The sequence below is a fragment of the Bombina bombina genome, chromosome 7, assembly GCF_027579735.1.
Source record: "Bombina bombina isolate aBomBom1 chromosome 7, aBomBom1.pri, whole genome shotgun sequence".
In the NCBI taxonomy this organism is placed as follows: Eukaryota; Metazoa; Chordata; class Amphibia; order Anura; family Bombinatoridae; genus Bombina; species Bombina bombina.
Window position 1 is genome coordinate 192,869,719 of NC_069505.1, and position 26,301 is coordinate 192,896,019.

Here is a 26,301-nt window from a genome sequence, read left to right on the forward strand (position 1 = left end):
ACATACATATGTACAGACACACATAAATACATGCAGACATACATATATACAGACACATAAATACATACATATATACAGACACACATAAATACATACACACACATACATATGTACAGACACACATAAATACATGCACACACATACATATGTACAGACACACATAAATACATGCACACATACATATATACAGACACACATAAATACATACATATATACATACATACATACATACAGACACACATAAATACATACACACACATACATATGTACAGACACACATAAATACATGCACACATACATATATACAGACACACATAAATACATACATATATACATACATACATACAGACACACATAAATACATACACATGGTACAGACACACATAAATACATGCAGACATACATATATACAGACACACATAAATACATACATACATACACACATAAATACATACACACACATACATATGTACAGACACACATAAATACATGCAGACATACATATATACAGACACATAAATACATACATATATACAGACACACATAAATACATACACACACATACATATGTACAGACACACATAAATACATGCACACATACATATATACAGACACACATAAATACGTACATACATACACACATCATTTGAACTTGTGGCACACCCTCTGACCCTGTGGCACATCTTCCGGCTCTGTACCACACTGTTGGAGGACCACAATGCTCAGGCTTGGCTCCCTTGTTGGGGTTTTCTCTATCTGCCTTGTATAAACTTCCCTTGAATCTCATTACCACATTTGTGTTGAAAACACCCAAATCTTTTTGTATTCTCTAGAGAACTCTCCCTGTCCCATTGCTCTAATTTACATAGAATATATAGAATTGGATATTTGTTGAACAAAAGCTTTAAGCCTCTCACACATGGTGCCTCATTAGGATTGCTGCTACCTGCTCCTTAGGGATCCACCTCTTCCCTCAGTAGTCTGACCAAAGATGTTCATCGTACTCTCTTACCACTTGCTAAGCTTCCAATAATCTCTCTTATAGGTTGTTTTTTTAAAAAAAAATCCGTTCCTGATAATTTGTACTCAACAACACATTATAGATCCAGTATAACATTATTAGAGAGTGTCCAATTCTGTAAAATTCCCCATCATAAAGTAAAATATCACATTGACTCACAAGGGCAGTTTCTCTCTAGCGTTGCAGCCTATACTGACAAGATCCGTTCCGCAAACTAAAAGCAGTAGTTATGAGTTTTACGCTACAAAACTGTAACATAAAAATCATAACTAAAGTGTTACAAAGTACACTAAACACCCATAAACTACCTTACCCCTAAACCGAGGCCCTCCCGCATTGCAAACACTATATTAAAGATATTAACCCCTAATCTGCTGCTCCCGACATCGCCACCACTAAAAAGAATTATTAACCCCTATTCAGCTGCTCTCCGGCATCGTCACCACTATAATAAAGTTATTTTAGTGTTTGTTATTTTTTGTAATTTAGCCTTTTTTATTTTTTGTAATTAGATACTTTGTAATTTTTAGAGTAGTGTTAGGATTTTTTAATGTGTAGTTTAGTTTTATTTAATTGGTAGTTAGTTCAATTTTATTTTAATAATTATATTAGTTTAATTGTTAGTTTAAACTTAGTTCTGTTAAACCGCCGCCCTCCCGCATCGCGAACACTTAAATATTATTAACCTCTAATCTGCCGTCCACCCACATCGCCCCCACTGTACTAAAGTTATTAAGCCCTACACTATTGCCACTATAATAAACCTATTAACCCCTAAACCGCAAGCCCCCCGCAACGAAATATACCAAAGTAAACTAGTAACCCCTAAACCTAACGCCCTGAAAAAAAAATACAAAGACCCCCCCAACAGTAAAACTCACCACCCAACCAACCCCCCAAAATAAAAAAATACTAATTCTAAAAGAACCTAATCTACCCATTGCTCTAAAAAGGGTATTTGTATGGGCATTGCCCTTAAAAGGGCATTTAGCTATTTTGCTGCCCAAACCCTAATCTAAAAAAAAAACACACAAAAAAAACCTTAAAAAAACCTAACACTAACCCCCGACAATCTACTTACTGTTTTTGAAGTCCCGCTTGAACATCCAGGCGGCGAGAAGTCTTCATCCAGACGGCCTCTTCTATCTTCATCCAGGCGGCCTCTTCTATCTTCATCCAGGCGGCGAAGTCCTCATCCAGGCGGCGAGAAGTCTTCATCCAGACGGCCTCTTCTATCTTCTTCCAGGTGGCATCTTCTATCTTGAGCTCGGCGGTGCGGAGCGGGTCCATCCTGAAGACATCCGGCGCAGAGCATACTCTTCATATGGTCGTCGCCGTACACTGAATCTTCAATGCGTCCCTTGCATTCCTATTGGCTGAAAAATTTGAATCAGCCAATAGGAATTAGAGCTGCTAAAATCCTATTGGCTTTTCAAGTCAGCCAATAGGATTTAAGCAGCTCTCATTCTATTGGATGATGAATCAGGCCCTTTTAAGGCTCTTTTAAGGGCTATTGGTAGTTTATTCTAGATTAGGTTTTTTTTTTTTTTTTTTTTTTTTTTAAATGGGTGTTAGAAAAGGAATAACTTTTATTATTTTTGATAATTTGTTTGTTATTTTGTTTAATGTATTTTTTTCGTTTTGGGGTGGGTTTTTATTTTTAGATTAGGGCTTGCCCATACAAATGCCCTTTTCAGGGCAATGAGTAGATTAGGTTTTACTTTATTTTTATTTTGTGGGTTTGGGGGGTGGGGGTTTGTAATACTGTTAGGGGGTGCTTGTTTTGTTTTGTAGCAAAAGAGCTGTAAACTTTAGGGCAATGCCCTACAAAAGGCCCTTTATTATAGATTAGGGGTTTTTTTTTGCTTTTTTTAAGGGTATTAGAATAGGAATAATTTTTGAAATTCAATGATTGCAAGAAAAAATACATTGGTTGCCAAATAACAACATTAACAAAAGTTCAAAGGAATAATAACATTTTCCAATATTAGGAAAAAGGGTGAAAGACACAACAAAGGCTTCTGAAATCTCTATTTTATAATATTAAAATCTTATTTGTGTGACTATTTGGATGACCACTCATAGGCAACTAGGATGAAGGCAATGGAAAAAGTGTGACAGTCAAATTTGCGGCCACTTTAGGGCCCAATGAAGCTTTGATGTAGGAAATACTGAATAAAAATTAAAGTAACTGGATTGCTAGTATGCTAAGCATAACAAAGTTTATCAGCGAGTGAGCACCGCTAGAGAAAATATATATATGAATTGTGAACACATGGCATATGCAGGGAATAATTTACTATAAGGAGGATTGCCGTATGTACTCTAACTGTAGGGTGGACCGCATTAATTAACTATGCTATCTGAGAGTAGGTAAGAGCACCCATACCAAAAATGTTGTAGACCTTCTTTATAAGTTAAATAACTGGAGAATTGGAGTTTCACAATACCGCAAGAGGTACCATGGTGATGAGTAATTCAAAAGTGGGCTATACATGAATGAGATTATGGGCAAATTTGTATGGTTAGTTACTATGGATTGCTCGAGAGAGGCTAAAATATGTAAGTTTGGAGATAACGAGATATTTTAGGATTATATGAATATAAAATAGATGCAGAGAGTTGTATATGCAAAGTTCCAGGGTTAAATACACAACCATAGTATTTCCCAAGATATTTAACCCACGCTTACACTTAAGAGTAGCTCCACTTGCAGGCAGAATATCACAAGTGTATACAATGTTTTCATCTATACAAGACTGCATAATGTAGTCCTTCTAGAGAAGCAAACTATTAGTTAAAGGGTAATTGAACATTTCCAAATGATTACTAAACAGAACTATGCTAGAAAAATATGAGTTCTATATTTTAACAGTAACTTTGATAAGGCTGTGTGGATTTATATCCCTACTACTTATATAATTAAACGTCATGGCACCAAACAGACCTCTGTAAAAGCTAAGGTAGCAGTGCAACATACTATAGAGAAGTCATCACTTTGCATGAGATATAAGTACTGTCTAGTAGCAATCAACAGGTGAAGAACAGCTAAAACTCAAAATGTGAACTATAGGAATGATTAACTCTTAAATTACGGGCAGGTATACAAAAAAAGGGGCAATCATCTTCTCGTTTGTCTCTAGACTATTAGTTATATTGTAGCTAGCTTAGGTTTTATTTCACAAGTAAGTATGTATTTAGTTAAGTAGGTATTATTTTGTTAATAATTGTAACTTTAATTTAGCTCTATTTTAATTATGTTAAAGTTAGGGGGTGTTAGGGTTAGGTTTAGGGTTACGGTTAGGGTTACGTTAGGGTTAGGGTTAGGTTTAGGGGTTAATATAGTTTAATTTAGGTTGTTGCAATGTGGGGGGCTGGCAGTTTAGGGATTAATAGGTTTATTTTTTGGTATTGATGTGGGAGGCCAGAGGTTTAGGGGTAAATACCTTTATTTAGTGGCAGCGATGTCAGGGAGCGGCGGAATAGGGGTTAATAACTTTAATATAGTGGCGGCGTTATCGGTAGCGGCAGATTAGGGGTTAATAACTTCATTTAGGTGGTGGCGATATCGGGAGTGGCAGATTAGGGGTTATTAACTGTAGGTAGGTGGCGGCGATGTTGGGGCGGCAGATTAGGGGTGTTTAGACTCGGGGTTTATGTCAGGGTGTTAGGTTTAAATGTAACTTTTATTTTCCCCATAGACATCAATGAGGCTGCGTTACAGGGCTTTTCATTCCACGATCGCAGGTGTTAGGCTTTTTTTCTGACCCGCTCTCCCCATTGATGTCTATGGGGGAAGCGTGCACGAGCACGTCAAAACAGTGCTTGTATTTTGTGCGGTATGGAGCTCAACGCAACCATATAGCACGCACAAGCCGGCTGTTTGAAAACTTGTAATGGCTACGCTATAGGGGGTTCAATAACCCAACTTTTGTTGTGTTCGTTAATTTCCCTATAGCGCGCATAACTCTTAATCTAGCTGTAAGTGAAGAACATAGGAATGTAAAATATGTGTTTTGCGCATCGGGTTTCGTGATTTAGATCTTAACTCAGGCTGTGTTACGGCACATACAAACTTCTTAGGGGAACGATATTGAAATATTACATATAGAATATTAAAAAAAATTAATAAAGTTATTAAACATACTGTAAAATATTCAAAATAATCTAAAGAATATATCTATATATTTTACAGTATGTTTAATAATTAAAAAAAATAATTATATATTTTTTAAATATTTTATATGTAATATTTTAGTAACGCTCCTTAAGGGTTAGGGCTTATGCACAATCTTTTTACTTTCAACTTGTAATTGAAGCCCAAAATGACTCGCTCAAAAAGCTTTTGTCCAGTGCTGTTTACGCTCGAGTGGGAGTGATAAACAGAGCTCCACTTGTAATCTAGCCCATAGTTAGGGGTGATATAACTGACAGCTTTCTAGGTTACTGTATTTTGATTCTGTAGTGGATGGGGAGAACCAGCATAAAAATAATACTTCATGGCAGAGTGTAAAACAGACTATTCGAAGGCTAATATTCAGAATATAAGTAAAAGCCCATGATGATGTAGGAATATTAATGCTAGCACATGGCTGATTTTCCTCTGTTTATCAGTCAGTTAAGTACTATTTCTTGTCCATACGTTCACCATTGTTCTGTCAGGATCTCTTACTGAGACGTTATTTCCTTACACATCACAGGTTTGCAATGATGAGTCTGGAGTTTGATTATATGTGTCAATATGATTACGTAGAGGTCCGCGATGGTGATAATGTGGATGCCAAGATCATCAAACGATTCTGTGGCAATGAACGTCCTCTGCCCATACGCAGCTCTGGATATACCCTGCACATCCTGTTTCAGTCAGACGGATCCAAGAATTTTGATGGTTTCTACGCCACCTTTGAAGAAGTCACAGGTATCGTCACTGAACACTCGGTTACATTGTACATAGTGGTTAAGAGCCTAATGATAACAAACTCAGTTTTTTGTTTTTAAAGGTCAGCACTGTCTAAATCATAAAAGTTTAATTGTGACTGTTGCTTTATAGCTGTAGTCACCCAGTGCACTTTATCAGACTTAATTGGCCTTGCTGGGACTCAAACCTGTAGTCCAGATGTTTGTGCCACATAACCCACTGACCTCACCAAAGGATCACACTGACTTGCATTATTAATACCTAACACTATTTGTCTCTGGTCTTCTAAATATGTGTAACTGTCCGTGTAAAGAGTTGCACAGTATTGTGTTCCTTTCTGTAGGTTTCACTTTGTGATGTAGAGAGTGACATAACCAATAGCAAACGTGTCTGATGGTCTTGTAAGCTCATTCTGCCCCCCTAATCCTTATATAGTGTGCAGGGGATTCCCACTACATACAGCTATGTGTGTATATGTCATTCCCAGGAGCATGTTTTACTAAACCATATCATGGCTGGCAGTGTAACCCTCTTCTCGCTCCACTGATACGAGTTTGTTTATTTCAGCCTGCTCCTCATCGCCCTGCTTCCATGATGGTACATGCATTGTAGGGAGCACTGGATCCTACAGCTGCGCGTGTCTCGCTGGGTACACAGGGAAACACTGTGAAACTGGTGAGTATGACAGATAGGATTACATATCTAGGGCCACATCTTGTCACATCACTAGTGACAAACATATGGGTGCATTTATCTGTCCCTGAATACCAAGTACATAAACACTTATAAGCAATCCCCTTATGAAGTTGATTACAAATGGGACATGGTTGCCATATTTTTTTCATCCAGTGTCATATATGTGATAAAATCGTGTTTCAAGATATACTAGTGTCACTTCTGACTGACTTAAGTCTGTGTCGTGATGGAGACACTGTTTTCTGTCACTGTCTTTGCAAGCATTGAATTATAACAATCACTCACCTAGATTACGAGTTTTGCGTTGCTTACGGTAGCGGTGAGCTGGCAAAACTTGCTCGTGCACGATTTCCCCATAGGAATCAATGGGGGAGAGCCGGCTGAAAATTCCCTAACACCTGCAAAAAAACAGCGTTCAGCTCTTAACGCAGCCCCATTGATTCCTATGTCTACACCTAACACCCTAACATGAACCCCGAGTCTAAACACCCCTAATCTTACACTTATTAACCCGTAATCCATCGCCCCCGACATCGCCGAAACCTACATTATATTATTAACCCCTAATCTGCCGCTCCGGACACCGTCGCCACCTACATTATACTTATTAACCCCTAATCTGCTGCCCTCAACATCGCCGACACCTACATTATATTTATTAACCCCTAATCTGCCGCCCCCAATGTCGCTGCCACTAAATTAAAGTTCTTAACCCCTAAACCTAAGTCTAACCCTAACCCCCCCTAACTTAAATATAATTTAAATAAATCTAAATAAAATAACTACAATTAACTAAATTATTCCTATTTAAAACTAAATACTTACCTATAAAATAAACCCTAAAATAGCTACAATATAACTAATATCTACATTGTAGCTATCTTAGGATTTATTTTTATTTTACAGGCAACTTTGTATTTATTTTAACTAGGTAGAATAGTTATTAAATAGTTATTTTACCTGTAAAATAAAACCTAACCTAAGTTACAATTACACCTAACACTACACTATAATTAAATTAATTACCTAAACTAAATACAATAATTACAATTAAATACAATTATCTAAAGTACACTAAATTACAGAAAATAATAAAATAATTACAAGTTTTTAAAACTAATTACACCTAATCTAATTCCCCTAATAAAACCCTACTCTAAAACCCACCCAATACCCCCTTAATAAAACCTAACACTAACCCCTTGAAGATCACCCTACCTTGAGAAGTCTTCACACAACCGGACCGAAGTCCTCAACGAAGCCGGGCGAAGTGGTCCTCCAGATGGGCAGAAGTTTTCATCCAACCTGGGAAGAAGAGGTCCTCCAGATGGGCAGAAGTCTTCATCCAGGCGGCATCTTCTATCTTCATCAATCCGGAGCGGAGCGGCTCCATCTTCAAGACATCCGACGCGGAGCATCCTCTTCAAACGACGTCCAACTGAAGAATGAAGGTTCCTTTAAATGACGTCATCCAAGATGGCTTCCCTCCAATCAGCCAATAGAATGCCAGCTCAATCCTACTGGCTGATTGGATCAGCCAATAGGATTTTTTCTACCTTAATTCCGATTGGCTGATAGAATTCTATCAGCCAATCGGAATTAAAGGGACACCATCTTGGATGACGTCATTTAAAGGAACCTTCATTCTTCAGTTGGACGTCGTTTAAAGAGGATGCTCCGCATCGGATGTTTTGAAGATGGAGGCGCTCTGCGCTGGATAGATGAAGATAGAAGATGCCGCCTGGATGAAGACTTCTGCCCGTCTGGAGGACCTTTTCTTCCCAGCTTGGATAAAGACTTCTGCCCGTCTGGAGGACCACTTCGCCCGGCGTCGTTGAGGACTTCGGCCCAGTTGGGTGAAGACTTCTCAAGGTAGGGTGAATTTCAAGGGGTTAGTGTTTTATTATGGGGGTATTGGGTGGGTTTTAGAGTAGGGTGGGGTATGTGGGTGGTGGATTTTAATGTTGGGGGGTATTGTACTTTTTTTACAGGTAAAAGAGCTGAATACTTAGGGGCAAGGCCCCGCAAAAGGCCCTTTTAAGGGCTATTTGTAATTTAGTATAGGGTAGGGCTTTTTTTTTATTTTGGGGGGCTTTTTTATTTTATTAGGGGGATTAGATTAGGTGTAATTAGTTAAAAAAAACTAGTAATTATTTTATTATTTTCTGTAATTTAGTGTTTTTTTTCCGTACTTTAGATAATTGTATTTAATGGTATTTAATTGTATTTAGTTTAGGGAATTTATTTAATTATAGTGTAGTGTTAGGTGTAATTGTAACTTAGGCTAGGTTTTATTTTACAGGTAAATTTGACTTTATTTTATCTAGGTAGCTATTAAATAGTTAATAACTATTTAATAACTATTCTACCTAGTTAAAATGAATACAAACTTGCCTGTAAAATAAAAATAAATCCTAAGCTAGCTACAATGTTACTATTAGTTATATTGTAGCTATCTTAGGGTATATTTTATAGGTAAGTATTTAGTTTTAAATAGGAATAATTTAGTTAAGTGTAGTTATTTTATTTAGATTTATTTAAATTATATTTAAGTTAGGGGTTGTTAGGGTTAGGGTTAGACTTAGATTTAGGGGTTAATACATTTAATATAGTTGCGGCGACGTTGGGGGTGGCAGATTAGGGGTTAATAAAATTTAACTAGTGTTTGCGATGCGGGAGTGCGGCGGTTTAGGGGTTAATATATTTTTATAGTGGCGGCGATGTCCGGTTCGGCAGATTAGGGGTTAAAATTTTTATTTTAGTGTTTGTTACGTTTTATTTTAGTGTTTTGTTAGTCTGTTACGTCTTTTAGACCACTCATGGGAAACTACAAGTCCCAGCATGCAGTGGAATTGTAGGAATCCCCCATATAAGAGGTGAAGCATGGGAAAAATAGACTAGCAACAGACAGTAAGGTCAGTATGTACTCACACCATTGTAAAGGGGTATTACTTCTGTAATTTTACTTTTCATTACTTGTATAATACAGTTATATTTAATAGATTATAATCTGCTCCTCTGCACATGCAATTATTTGTTTAGGATTGTCCTACCCCAAGCCCATAGGTAACGTAGTAATATACGTGCATTTAGTAGCATTTATTTGTTTTATACAAGTCATCTCTTGAAGAGCAGGAATCCTAATGGTACTAATTATTTTATACTCTAAATCTGACCATGAAGCTAAAATCTGATAGAAAAAGCTCACCAAAACATCACCAAAAGTGCAGAATTAATAAAGATTTGTTTCTCTTCACAACTGTGAAATGCCAGTTCAGCTCCATTATAATGCCAGGAGGCATATCTAGTTCATTACCGCTTTGCGCATAGAATGAGTCCCACTGTGATGGATTCCAACATTGCAAAAATACCCTAAAAACCTTAAAGAACAAACAAGTTTCTAGAAATATAATAAATTAAAGGACACAACATCATCATCTTTACAACAGCGAGATACAACCGTGATATGAGAAACTTCACACAAGCAATAGCGAGAAATGATCGTGAGATAAAATACTTCACACAAGCAATAGCGAGACATGACCATGAAATAAAATACTTCACATGCTCAATATCGAGACACGACCATGAGATAAAATACTTTACATACTCAATAGCGAGACATGACCGTGACATAAAATACTTCACATGCACAATAGTGAGACACGGCTGTGAGATAAAATACTTCACATGCTCAATAGTGAGACATGACCATGAGATAAAATACTTTACATACTCAATAGCGAGACACGACTATAAGATAAAATACTTCACATGCTCAATAGCGAGACACGACTGTGAGATAAAATACTTCACATGCTCAATAGCGAGATACGATCGTGAGATAAAATACTTCACATGCTCAATAGCAAGACACGACCGTGAGATAAAATACTTCACATGCACAATAGTGAGACATGACCGTAAAATAAAATACTTTACCTACTCAATAGCGAGACACGAACGTGAGATAAAATACTTCACATGCTCAATAGCGAGACACGACTGTGAGATAAAATACTTTACATACTCAATAGGAAAACACAACCGTGAGATAAAATACTTCACATGCTCAATAGAGAGACACAACCGTGAGATAAAATACTTCACATGCCCAATAGCAAGACACGGCCGTGAGATAAAATACTTCACATGCTCAATAGCGAGACACAACCGTGAGATAAAATACTTCACATGCTCTGCAGCAAGACACAATTGTGAGATTAAATACTTCACATGCTCTATAACGAGACACAACCGTGAGATAAAATATTTCACATACTCTAAAGCGAGACACATTTGTGAGATGAAATACTTCACATGCTCTATAGCGAGACATAACCGTGAGATAAAATACTTCACGTACTCTATAGCAAGACACAATCTTGAGATTTAATACTTCAAATGCTTTATAGCGAGACACAACCGTGAGGTGAAATATTTCACATACTCTATAGCAAGACACAACCGTGAGATAAAATACTTCACATACTCTATAGCGAGACATGACCGTGAGATGAAATACTTCACATGCTAAATAGCGAGAGAGAACCATGAGATAAAATAGTTCACACGCGCAATAGCGATACACAACAGTTAGATAAAATATATCACACGAGAAATAGCGAGATACAACCATGAGATGAAATATTTCACATACTCTATAGCAAGACACAACCGTGAGATAAAATACTTCACATACTCTATAGCGAGACATGACCGTGAGATGAAATACTTCACATGCTAAATAGCGAGAGAGAACCATGAGATAAAATAGTTCACACGCGCAATAGCGATACACAACAGTTAGATAAAATATATCACACGAGAAATAGCGAGATACAACCATGAGATAAAATACTTTACATTGCTCTATAGCGAGACACAACCGTGAGATGAAATACTTCACATGCTGAATAGCGAGACACAACCGTGAGATTAAATACTTCACATGCTCAATAGCGGGACACAACCATATGATAAAATACTTCACATGCTCTATAGCGAGACACAACCGTGAGATAAAATACTTTACATGCTCTTTAGCGAGACACAACCGTGAGATGAAATGCTTCACATGCTCAAAAGCGAGACACAACCATGAGATAAAATACTCCACATGCTGAATAGCAAGACACAACCGTGAGATGAAATACTTCACATGCTCTATAGCGAGACACAAACGTGAGATAAAATACTTCAGACGTGCAATAGCGAGACACAACCGTGAGATAAAATACTTCACATGCTCTATAGCAAGACACAACCGTGAGATAAAATACTTCACATGCTCTATAGTGAGAAACAACCGTCAGAAAAAATACTTCACATACTCAATAGCGAGACACGAATGTAAGATAAAATACTTCACATGCTCAATAGCGAGACACGACTGTGAGATAAAATACTTCACATGCTCAATAGCGAGACATGATCGTGAGATAAAATACTTCACATGCTCAATAGCGAGAAACGACTGTGAGATAAAATACTTTACATACTCAATAGCGAGATACAACCGTGAGATAAAATACTTCACATGCTCTGTAGCAAGACACAATCGTGAGATTAAATACTTCACATACTCTATAACGAGACACAACCGTGAGATAAAATATTTCACATACTCTATAGCAAGACACAACCGTGAGATAAAATATTTCACATACTCTAAAGCGAGACACATTTGTGAGATGAAATACTTCACATGCTCTATAGCAAGACATAACCGTGAGATGAAATACTTCACATGCTCTATAGCAAGACACAACCGTGAGATAAAAAACTTCACATACTCAATAGTGAGACATGACCGTGAGATAAAATACTTTACATACTCAATAGCGAGACACGAATGTAAGATAAAATACTTCACATGCTCAATAGCGAGACACGACTGTGAGATAAAATACTTCACATGTTCAATAGCGAGACACGACTGTGAGATAAAATACTTTACATACTCAATAGCGAGACACAACCGTGAGATAAAATACTTCACATGCTCTGTAGCAAGACACAATCGTGAGATTAAATACTTCACATACTCTATAACGAGACACAACCGTGAGATAAAATATTTCACATACTCTATAGCAAGACACAACAGTGAGATAAAATATTTCACATACTCTAAAGCGAGACACATTTGTGAGATGAAGTACTTCACATGCTCTATAGCAAGACATAACCGTGAGATAAAATACTTCACATACTCTATAGCAAGACACAATCTTGAGATTTAATACTTCAAATGCTTTATAGCGAGACACAACCGTGAGGTGAAATATTTCACATACTCTATAGCAAGACACAACCGTGAGATAAAATGCTTCACATGCTCTATAGTGAGAAACAACCGTCAGATAAAATACTTCACATGCTCAATAGTGATACATGACCGTGAGATAAAATACTTTACATACTCAATAGCGAGACAAGAATGTAAGATAAAATACTTCACATGCTCAATAGCGAGACACGACTGTGAGATAAAATACTTCACATGCTCAATAGCGAGACACGATCGTGAGATAAAATACTTCACATGCTCAATAGCGAGACACGACTGTGAGATAAAATACTTTACATACTCAATAGCGAGACACAACCGTGAGATAAAATACTTCACATGCTCTGTAGCAAGACACAATCGTGAGATTAAATACTTCACATACTCTATAACGAGACACAACCGTGAGGTGAAATATTTCACATACTCTATAGCAAGACACAACCGTGAGATAAAATACTTCACATACTCTATAGCGAGACACAATTGTGAGATGAAATACTTCACATGCTCTATAGCAAGACACAACCGTGAGATTAAATACTTCACATACTCTATAGCGAGACACAATTGTGAGATGAAATACTTCACATGCTCTATAGCTAGACATGACTGTGAGATGAAATACTTCACATGCTAAATAGTGAGACAGAACCATGAGATAAAATAGTTCACACGCGCAATAGCGATACACAACAGTTAGATAAAATACATCACACGCGAAATAGCGAGACTCAACCATAAGATAAAATACTTCACACGCACAATAGCGAGACACAACCATGAGATAAAATACTTTACATGCACTATAGTGAGACACAACCGTGAGATGAAATACGTCACATGCTCAAAAGCGAGACACAACCATGAGATAAAATACTCCACATGCTGAATAGCGAGACACAACCGTGAGATTAAATACTTCACATGCTCAATATCGGGACACAACCATACGATAAAATACTTCACATACTCTATAGCGAGACACAATTGTGAGATGAAATACTTCACATGCTCTATAGCAAGACACAACCGTGAGATAAAATACTTCACATACTCTATAGCGAGACACAACTGTGAGATGAAATACTTCACACGCTCTATAGCGAGACATGACCGTGAGATGAAATACTTCACAAACTCAATAGCAAGACACAACCGTGAGATAAAACACTTCACATGCTCTATAGCAAGACACAACCGTGAGATAAAATACTTCACATGCTCTATAGCGAGACACAAACGTGAGATAAAATACTTCAGACGTGCTCTATAACGAGACACAACCGTGAGATAAAATATTTCACATACTCTAAAGCGAGACACATTTGTGAGATGAAAAACTTCACATGCTCTATAGCGAGACATAACCTTGAGATAAAATGCTTCACATACTCTATAGCAAGACACAATCTTGAGATTTAATACTTCAAATGCTTTATAGCAAGACACAACCGTGAGATAAAATACTTCACATACTCTATAGCGAGACACAATTGTGAGATGAAATACTTCACATGCTCTATAGCGAGACATGACCATGAGATGAAATACTTCACATGCTAAATAGCGAGACAGAACCATGAGATAAAATAGTTCACATGCGCAATAGCGATACACAACAGTTAGATAAAATACATCACACGCAAAATAGCGAGACTCAACCATAAGATAAAATACTTCACACGCACAATAGCGAGACACAACCGTGAGATAAAATACTTTACATGCTCTATAGCGAGACACAACCGTGAGATGAAATACTTCACATGCTCAAAAGCGAGACACAACCATGAGATAAAATACTCCACATGCTGAATAGCGAGACACAACCATGAGATTAAATACTTCATATGCTCAATAGCGGGACACAACCATACGATAAAATACTTCACATGCTCTATAGCGAGACACAATTGTGAGATGAAATACTTCACACGCTCTATAGCGAAACATGACCGTGAGATGAAATACTTCACAAACTCAATAGCAAGACACAACCGTGAGATAAAATACTTCACATGCTCTATAGCAAGACACAACCGTGAGATAAAATACTTCACATGCTCTATAACGAGACACAAACGTGAGATAAAATACTTCAGACGTGCTCTATAACGAGACACAACCGTGAGATAAAATATTTCACATACTCTAAAGCGATACACATTTGTGAGATGAAATACTTCACATGCTCTATAGCGAGACATAACCTTGAGATAAAATACTTCACATACTCTATAGCAAGACACAATCTTGAGATTTAATACTTCAAATGCTTTATAGCGAGACACAACCGTGAGGTGAAATATTTCACATACTCTATAGCAAGACACAACCGTGAGATAAAATACTTCACATACTCTATAGCGAGACACAATTGTGAGATGAAATACTTCACATGCTCTATAGCGAGACATGACCGTGAGATGAAATACTTCACATGCTAAATAGCGAGACAGAACCATGAGATAAAATAGTTCACACGCGCAATAGCGATACACAACAGTTAGATAAAATACATCACACGCGAAATAGCGAGACTCAACCCTAAGATAAAATACTTCACACGCACAATAGCGAGACACAACCGTGAGATAAAATACTTTACATGCTCTATAGCGAGACACAACCGTGAGATGAAATACTTCACATGCTCAAAAGCGAGACACAACCATGAGATAAAATACTCCATATGCTGAATAGCGAGACACAACCGTGAGATTAAATACTTCACATGCTCAATAGCGGGACACAACCATACGATAAAATACTTCACATGCTCTATAGCGAGACACAACCGTGAGATAAAATACTCAATATGCTCAATAGCGAGAAACAACCGTGAGATAAAATACTTCACAAACTCAATAGCAAGACACAACCGTGAGATGAAATACTTCACATGCTCTATAGCGAGACACAAACGTGAGATAAAATACTTCAGACGTGCAATGGCGAGACACAACATGAGCTAAAATACTTCACATGCTCTATAGCGAGAAACAACCGTCAGATAAAATACTTCACATGCTCAATAGTGAGACATGACCGTGAGATAAAATACTTTACATACTCAATAGCGAGACACGAATGTGAGATAAAATACTTCACATGCTCAATAGTGAGACACGACTGTGAGATAAAATACTTCACATGCTCAATAGCGAGACACGATCGTGAGATAAAATACTTCACATGCTCAATAGCGAGACACGACCGTGAGATAAAATACTTTACATACTCAATAGCGAGACACAACCGTGAGATAAAATACTTCACATGCTCTGTAGCAAGACACAATCGTGAGATTAAATACTTCACATGCTCTATAACGAGACACAACCGTGAGATAAAATATTTCACATACTCTATAGCGAGACACAACCGTGAGATAAAATACTTTACATGCTCTATAGCGAGACACAACCGTGAGATGAAATACTTCACATGCTCAAAAGCGAGACACAACCATGAGATAAAATACTCCACATGCTGAATAGCGAGACACAACCGTGAGATTAAATACTTCACATGCTCAATAGCGGGACACAACCATACGATAAAATACTTCACATGCTCTATAGCGAGACACAACCGTGAGATAAAATACTCAATATGCTCAATAGCGAGAAACAACCGTGAGATAAAATACTTCACAAACTCAATAGCAAGACACAACCGTGAGATAAAATACTTCACATGCTCTATAGCAAGACACAAATGTGAGATGAAATACTTCACATGCTCTATAGCGAGACACAAACGTGAGATAAAATACTTCAGACGTGCAATGGCGAGACACAACGTGAGCTAAAATGCTTCACATGCTCTATAGCGAGAAACAACCGTCAGATAAAATACGTTACATACTCAATAGCGAGACACGAATGTAAGATAAAATACTTCACATGCTCAATAGTGAGACACGACTGTGAGATAAAATACTTCACATGCTCAATAGCGAGACACGATCGTGAGATAAAATACTTCACATGCTCAATAGCGAGACACGACCGTGAGATAAAATACTTTACATACTCAATAGTGAGACACAACCGTGAGATAAAATACTTCACATGCTCTGTAGCAAGACACAATCGTGAGATTAAATACTTCACATACTCTATAACGAGACACAACCGTGAGATAAAATATTTCACATACTCTATAGCAAGACACAACCGTGAGATAAAATATTTCACATACTCTAAAGCGAGACACATTTGTGAGATGAAATACTTCACATGCTCTATAGCAAGACATAACCGTGAGATGAAATACTTCACATGCTCTATAGCAAGACACAAACGTGAGATAAAATACTTCACATACTCTATAGCGAGACACAATTGTGAGATGAAATACTTCACATGCTCTATAGCGAGACATGACCATGAGATGAATTACTTCACAAACTCAATAGCAAGACACAACCGTGAGATAAAATACTTCACATGCTCTATAGCAAGACACAATTGTGAGATAAAATACTTCACATGCTCTATAGCGAGACACAATTGTGAGATAAAATACTTCAGACGTGCAATAGCGAGACACAACGTGAGATAAAATACTTCACATGCTCTATAGCGAGAAACAACCGTCAGATAAAATACTTCACATGCTCAATACTGAGACATGACTGTGAGATAAAATACTTTACATACTCAATAGCGAGACACGAATGTAAGATAAAATACTTCACATGCTCAATAGCGAGACACAATCTTGAGATAAAATACTTCACATGCTCAATAGCGAGACACGACCGTGAGATAAAATACTTTACATACTCAATAGCGAGACTCGAACGTGAGATAAAATACTTCACATGCACAATAGTGAGACACAACTGTGAGATAAAATACTTCACATGCTCAATAGTGAGACATGACTTTGAGATAAAATACTTTACATACTCAATAGCGAGACACGACCGTGAGATAAAATACTTCAAATACTCTATAGCAAGACACAATTATGAGATTAAATACTTCACATGCTCAATAGCGAGACACGACCGTGAGATAAAATACTTCAAATACTCAATAGCAAAACACAATTATGAGATTAAATACTTCACATGCTCAATAGTGAGACATGACCGTGAGATAAAATACTTTACATACTCAATAGCGAGACACGACCGTGAGATAAAATACTTCACATGCTCAATAGTGAGACATGACCGTTATATAAAATACTTTACATACTCAATAGCGAGACACGAATGTAAGATAAAATACTTCCCATGCTCAATAGTGAGACACGACTGTGAGATAAAATACTTCACATGCTCAATAGTGAGACATGACCGTGAGATAAAATACTTCACATACTCTGTAGCAAGACACAATCGTGAGATTAAATACTTCACATACTCTGTAACGAGACACAACCGTGAGATAAAATATTTCACATACTCTATAGCGAGACACAACCGTGAGATAAAATACTTTACATGCTCTATAGCGATACACAACCGTGAGATGAAATACTTCACATGCTCAAAAGCGAGACCCAACCATGAGATAAAATACTCCACATGCTGAATAGCGAGACACAACCGTGAGATTAAATACTTCACATGCTCAATAGCGGGACACAACCATACGATAAAATACTTCACATGCTCTATAGCGAGACACAACCGTGAGATAAAATACTCAATATGCTCAATAGCGAGAAACAACCGTGAGATAAAATACTTCACAAACTCAATAGCAAGACACAATCGTGAGATAAAATACTTCACATGCTCTATAGCGAGACATGACCGTGAGATGAAATACTTCACAAGCTCAATAGCAAGACACAACCGTGAGATAAAATACTTCACATGCTCTATAGCAAGACACAACCGTGAGATAAAATACTTCACATGCTCTATAGCGAGACACAAACGTGAGATAAAATACTTCAGACGTGCTCTATAACGAGACACAACCGTGAGATAAAATATTTCACATACTCTAAAGCGAGACACATTTGTGAGATGAAATACTTCACATGCTCTATAGCGAGACATAACCTTGAGATAAAATACTTCACATACTCTATAGCAAGACACAATCTTGAGATTTAATACTTCAAATGCCTTATAGCGAGACACAACCGTGAGGTGAAATATTTCACATACTCTATAGCAAGACACAACCGTGAGATAAAATACTTCACATACTCTATAGCGAGACACAATTGTGAGATGAAATACTTCGCATGCTCTATAGCGAGACATGACCATGAGATGAAATACTTCACATGCTATATAGCAAGACACAACCGTGAGATAAAATATTTCACATACTCTAAAGCGAGACACATTTGTGAGATGAAATACTTCACATGCTCTATAGCAAGACATAACCGTGAGATGAAATACTTCACATGCTCTATAGCAAGACACAACTGTGAGATAAAATACTTCACATACTCTATAGCGAGACACAATTGTGAGATGAAATACTTCACATGCTCTATAGCGAGACATGACCATGAGATGAATTACTTCACAAACTCAATAGCAAGACACAACCGTGAGATAAAATACTTCACATGCTCTATAGCAAGACACAATTGTGAGATAAAATACTTCACATGCTCTATAGCGAGACACAATTGTGAGATAAAATACTTCAGACGTGCAATAGCGAGACACAACGTGAGATAAAATACTTCACATGCTCTATAGCGAGAAACAACCGTCAGATAAAATACTTCACATGCTCAATAGTGAGACATGACTGTGAGATAAAATATTTCACATACTCTAAAGCGAGACACATTTGTGAGATGAAATACTTCACATGCTCTATAGCGAAACATAACCTTGAGATAAAATACTTCACATACTCTATAGCAAGACACAACCGTGAGATAAAATATTTCACATACTCTAAAGCGAGACACATTTGTGAGATGAAATACTTCACATGCTCTATAGCAAGACATAACCGTGAGATGAAATACTTCACATGCTCTATAGCAAGACACAACCGTGAGATAAAAAACTTCACATACTCAATAGTGAGACATGACCGTGAGATAAAATACTTTACATACTCAATAGCGAGACACGAATGTAAGATAAAATACTTCACATGCTCAATAGCGAGACACGACTGTGAGATAAAATACTTCACATGTTCAATAGCGAGACACGACTGTGAGATAAAATACTTTACATACTCAATAGCGAGACACAACCGTGAGATAAAATACTTCACATGCTCTGTAGCAAGACACAATCGTGAGATTAAATACTTCACATACTCTATAACGAGACACAACCGTGAGATAAAATATTTCACATACTCTATAGCAAGACACAACCGTGAGATAAAATATTTCACATACTCTAAAGCGAGACACATTTGTGAGATGAAGTACTTCACATGCTCTATAGCAAGACATAACCGTGAGATAAAATACTTCACATACTCTATAGCAAGACACAATCTTGAGATTTAATACTTCAAATGCTTTATAGCGAGACACAACCGTGAGGTGAAATATTTCACATACTCTATAGCAAGACACAACCGTGAGATAAAATGCTTCACATGCTCTATAGTGAGAAACAACCGTCAGATAAAATACTTCACATGCTCAATAGTGATACATGACCGTGAGATAAAATACTTTACATACTCAATAGCGAGACAAGAATGTAAGATAAAATACTTCACATGCTCAATAGCGAGACACGACTGTGAGATAAAATACTTCACATGCTCAATAGCGAGACACGATCGTGAGATAAAATACTTCACATGCTCAATAGCGAGACACGACTGTGAGATAAAATACTTTACATACTCAATAGCGAGACACAACCGTGAGATAAAATACTTCACATGCTCTGTAGCAAGACACAATCGTGAGATTAAATACTTCACATACTCTATAACGAGACACAACCGTGAGGTGAAATATTTCACATACTCTATAGCAAGACACAACCGTGAGATAAAATACTTCACATACTCTATAGCGAGACACAATTGTGAGATGAAATACTTCACATGCTCTATAGCAAGACACAACCGTGAGATTAAATACTTCACATACTCTATAGCGAGACACAATTGTGAGATGAAATACTTCACATGCTCTATAGCTAGACATGACTGTGAGATGAAATACTTCACATGCTAAATAGTGAGACAGAACCATGAGATAAAATAGTTCACACGCGCAATAGCGATACACAACAGTTAGATAAAATACATCACACGCGAAATAGCGAGACTCAACCATAAGATAAAATACTTCACACGCACAATAGCGAGACACAACCATGAGATAAAATACTTTACATGCACTATAGTGAGACACAACCGTGAGATGAAATACGTCACATGCTCAAAAGCGAGACACAACCATGAGATAAAATACTCCACATGCTGAATAGCGAGACACAACCGTGAGATTAAATATTTCACATGCTCAATATCGGGACACAACCATACGATAAAATACTTCACATACTCTATAGCGAGACACAATTGTGAGATGAAATACTTCACATGCTCTATAGCAAGACACAACAGTGAGATAAAATACTTCACATACTCTATAGCGAGACACAATTGTGAGATGAAATACTTCACACGCTCTATAGCGAGACATGACCGTGAGATGAAATACTTCACAAACTCAATAGCAAGACACAACCGTGAGATAAAATACTTCACATGCTCTATAGCAAGACACAACCGTGAGATAAAATACTTCACATGCTCTATAGCGAGACACAAACGTGAGATAAAATACTTCAGACGTGCTCTATAACGAGACACAACCGTGAGATAAAATATTTCACATACTCTAAAGCGAGACACATTTGTGAGATGAAATACTTCACATGCTCTATAGCGAGACATAACCTTGAGATAAAATACTTCACATACTCTATAGCAAGACACAATCTTGAGATTTAATACTTCAAATGCCTTATAGCGAGACACAACCGTGAGGTGAAATATTTCACATACTCTATAGCAAGACACAACCGTGAGATAAAATACTTCACATACTCTATAGCGAGACACAATTGTGAGATGAAATACTTCGCATGCTCTATAGCGAGACATGACCATGAGATGAAATACTTCACATGCTAAATAGCGAGACAGAACCATGAGATAAAATAGTTCACACGCGCAATAGCGATACACAACAGTTAGATAAAATACATCACACGCAAAATAGCGAGACTCAACCATAAGATAAAATACTTCACACGCACAATAGCGAGACACAACCGTGAGATAAAATACTTTACATGCTCTATAGCGAGACACAACCGTGAGATGAAATAGTTCACATGCTCAAAAGCGAGACACAACCATGAGATAAAATACTCCACATGCTGAATAGCGAGACACAACCGTGAGATTAAATACTTCATATGCTCAATAGCGGGACACAACCATACGATAAAATACTTCACATGCTCTATAGCGAGACACAATTGTGAGATGAAATACTTCACATGCTCTATAGCAAGACACAACTGTGAGATAAAATACTTCACATACTCTATAGCGAGACACAATTGTGAGATGAAATACTTCACACGCTCTATAGCGAAACATGACCGTGAGATGAAATACTTCACAAACTCAATAGCAAGACACAACCGTGAGATAAAATACTTCACATGCTCTATAGCGAGACACAAACGTGAGATAAAATACTTCAGACGTGCTCTATAACGAGACACAACCGTGAGATAAAATATTTCACATACTCTAAAGCGAGACACATTTGTGAGATGAAATACTTCACATGCTCTATAGCGAAACATAACCTTGAGATAAAATACTTCACATACTCTATAGCAAGAAACAATCTTGAGATTTAATACTTCAAATGCTTTTTAGCGAGACACAACCGTGAGGTGAAATATTTCACATACTCTATAGCAAGACACAACCGTGAGATAAAATACTTCACATACTCTATAGCGAGACACAATTGTGAGATGAAATACTTCACATGCTCTATAGCGAGACATGACCGTGAGATGAAATACTTCACATGCTAAATAGCGAGACAGAACCATGAGATAAAATAGTTCACACGCGCAATAGTGATACACAACAGTTAGATAAAATACATCACACGCGAAATAGCGAGACTCAACCATAAGATAAAATACTTCACACGCACAATAGCGAGACACAACCGTGAGATAAAATACTTTACATGCTCTATAGCGAGACACAACCGTGAGATGAAATACTTCACATGCTCAAAAGCGAGACACAACCATGAGATAAAATACTCCACATGCTGAATAGCGAGACACAACCGTGAGATTAAATACTTCACATGCTCAATAGCTGGACACAACCATACGATAAAATACTTCACATGCTCTATAGCGAGACACAACCGTGAGATAAAATACTCAATATGCTCAATAGCGAGAAACAACCGTGAGATAAAATACTTCACAAACTCAATAGCAAGACACAACCGTGAGATAAAATACTTCACATGCTCTATAGCAAGACACAACCGTGAGATGAAATACTTCACATGCTCTATAGCGAGACACAAACGTGAGATAAAATACTTCAGACGTGCAATGGCGAGACACAACGTGAGATAAAATACTTCACATGCTCAATAGTGAGACATGACCGTGAGATAAAATACTTTACATACTCAATAGCGAGACACAAATGTAAGATAAAATACTTCACATGCTCAATAGTGAGACACGACTGTGAGATAAAATACTTCACATGCTCAATAGCGAGACACAATCGTGAGATAAAATACTTCACATGCTCAATAGTGAGACACGACCGTGAGATAAAATACTTTACATACTCAATAGCGAGACACAACCGTGAGATAAAATACTTCACATGCTCTGTAGCAAGACACAATCGTGAGATTAAATACTTCACATACTCTATAACGAGACACAACCGTGAGATAAAATATTTCACATACTCTATAGCGAGACACAACCGTGAGATAAAATACTTTACATGCTCTATAGCGAGACACAACCATGAGATGAAATACTTCACATGCTCAAAAGCGAGACACAACCATGAGATAAAATACTCCACATGCTGAATAGCGAGACACAACCGTGAGATTAAATACTTCACATGCTCAATAGCGGGACACAACCATACAATAAAATACTTCACATGCTCTATAGCGAGACACAACCGTGAGATAAAATACTCAATATGCTCAATAGCGAGAAACAACCGTGAGATAAAATACTTCACAAACTCAATAGCAAGACACAACCGTGAGATAAAATACTTCACATGCTCTATAGCAAGATACAACCGTGAGATGAAATACTTCACATGCTCTATAGCGAGACACAAACGTGAGATAAAATACTTCAGACGTGCAATGGCGAGACACAACGTGAGCTAAAATACTTCACATGCTCTATAGCGAGAAACAACCGTCAGATAAAATACTTCACATGCTCAATAGTGAGACATGACCGTGAGATAAAATACTTTACATACTCAATAGCGAGACACGAATGTAAGATAAAATACTTCACATGCTCAATAGTGAGACACGACTGTGAGATAAAATACTTCACATGCTCAATAGCGAGACACGATCGTGAGATAAAATACTTCACATGCTCAATAGCAAGACACGACCGTGAGATAAAATACTTTACATACTCAATAACGAGACACAACCGTGAGATAAAATATTTCACATACTCTATAGCAAGACACAACCGTGAGATAAAATATTTCACATACTCTAAAGCGAGACACATTTGTGAGATGAAATACTTCACATGCTCTATAGCAAGACATAACCGTGAGATGAAATACTTCACATGCTCTATAGCAAGACACAAACGTGAGATAAAATACTTCACATACTCTATAGCGAGACACAATTGTGAGATGAAATACTTCACATGCTCTATAGCGAGACATGACCATGAGATGAATTACTTCACAAACTCAATAGCAAGACACAACCGTGAGATAAAATACTTCACATGCTCTATAGCAAGACACAATTGTGAGATAAAATACTTCACATGCTCTATAGCGAGACACAATTGTGAGATAAAATACTTCAGACGTGCAATAGCGAGACACAACGTGAGATAAAATACTTCACATGCTCTATAGCGAGAAACAACCGTCAGATAAAATACTTCACATGCTCAATACTGAGACATGACTGTGAGATAAAATACTTTACATACTCAATAGCGAGACACGAATGTAAGATAAAATACTTCACATGCTCAATAGCGAGACACAACTGTGAGATAAAATACTTCACATGCTCAATAGCGAGACACAATCTTGAGATAAAATACTTCACATGCTCAATAGCGAGACACGACCGTGAGATAAAATACTTTACATACTCAATAGCGAGACTCGAACGTGACATAAAATACTTCACATGCACAATAGTGAGACACAACTGTGAGATAAAATACTTCACATGCTCAATAGTGAGACATGACTGTGAGATAAAATACTTTACATACTCAATAGCGAGACACGACCGTGAGATAAAATACTTCAAATACTCTATAGCAAGACACAATTATGAGATTAAATACTTCACATGCTCAATAGCGAGACACGACCGTGAGATAAAATACTTCAAATACTCAATAGCAAAACACAATTATGAGATTAAATACTTCACATGCTCAATAGTGAGACATGACCGTGAGATAAAATACTTTACATACTCAATAGCGAGACACGACCGTGAGATAAAATACTTCACATGCTCAATAGTGAGACATGACCGTTATATAAAATACTTTACATACTCAATAGCGAGACACGAATGTAAGATAAAATACTTCCCATGCTCAATAGTGAGACACGACTGTGAGATAAAATACTTCACATGCTCAATAGTGAGACATGACCGTGAGATAAAATACTTCACATACTCTGTAGCAAGACACAATCGTGAGATTAAATACTTCACATACTCTGTAACGAGACACAACCGTGAGATAAAATATTTCACATACTCTATAGCGAGACACAACCGTGAGATAAAATACTTTACATGCTCTATAGCGATACACAACCGTGAGATGAAATACTTCACATGCTCAAAAGCGAGACCCAACCATGAGATAAAATACTCCACATGCTGAATAGCGAGACACAACCGTGAGATTAAATACTTCACATGCTCAATAGCGGGACACAACCATACGATAAAATACTTCACATGCTCTATAGCGAGAAACAACCGTGAGATAAAATACTCAATATGCTCAATAGCGAGAAACAACCGTGAGATAAAATACTTCACAAACTCAATAGCAAGACACAATCGTGAGATAAAATACTTCACATGCTCTATAGC

At 37.2% G+C, this 26,301-nt stretch overlaps 1 protein-coding gene across 1 annotated transcript in view; it reads left to right on the forward strand.

Annotated features, from left to right (window-relative positions):
* Positions 1-26,301, forward strand: part of PAMR1 (peptidase domain containing associated with muscle regeneration 1) — a 262,966-nt gene that overhangs the window by 80,894 nt on the left and 155,771 nt on the right. The window contains exons 5-6 of the mRNA XM_053720525.1: positions 5,722-5,939; positions 6,507-6,614. Coding sequence (XP_053576500.1) covers positions 5,722-5,939; positions 6,507-6,614 — 326 coding nt within the window. The remainder of the gene's footprint in view (positions 1-5,721; positions 5,940-6,506; positions 6,615-26,301) is intronic.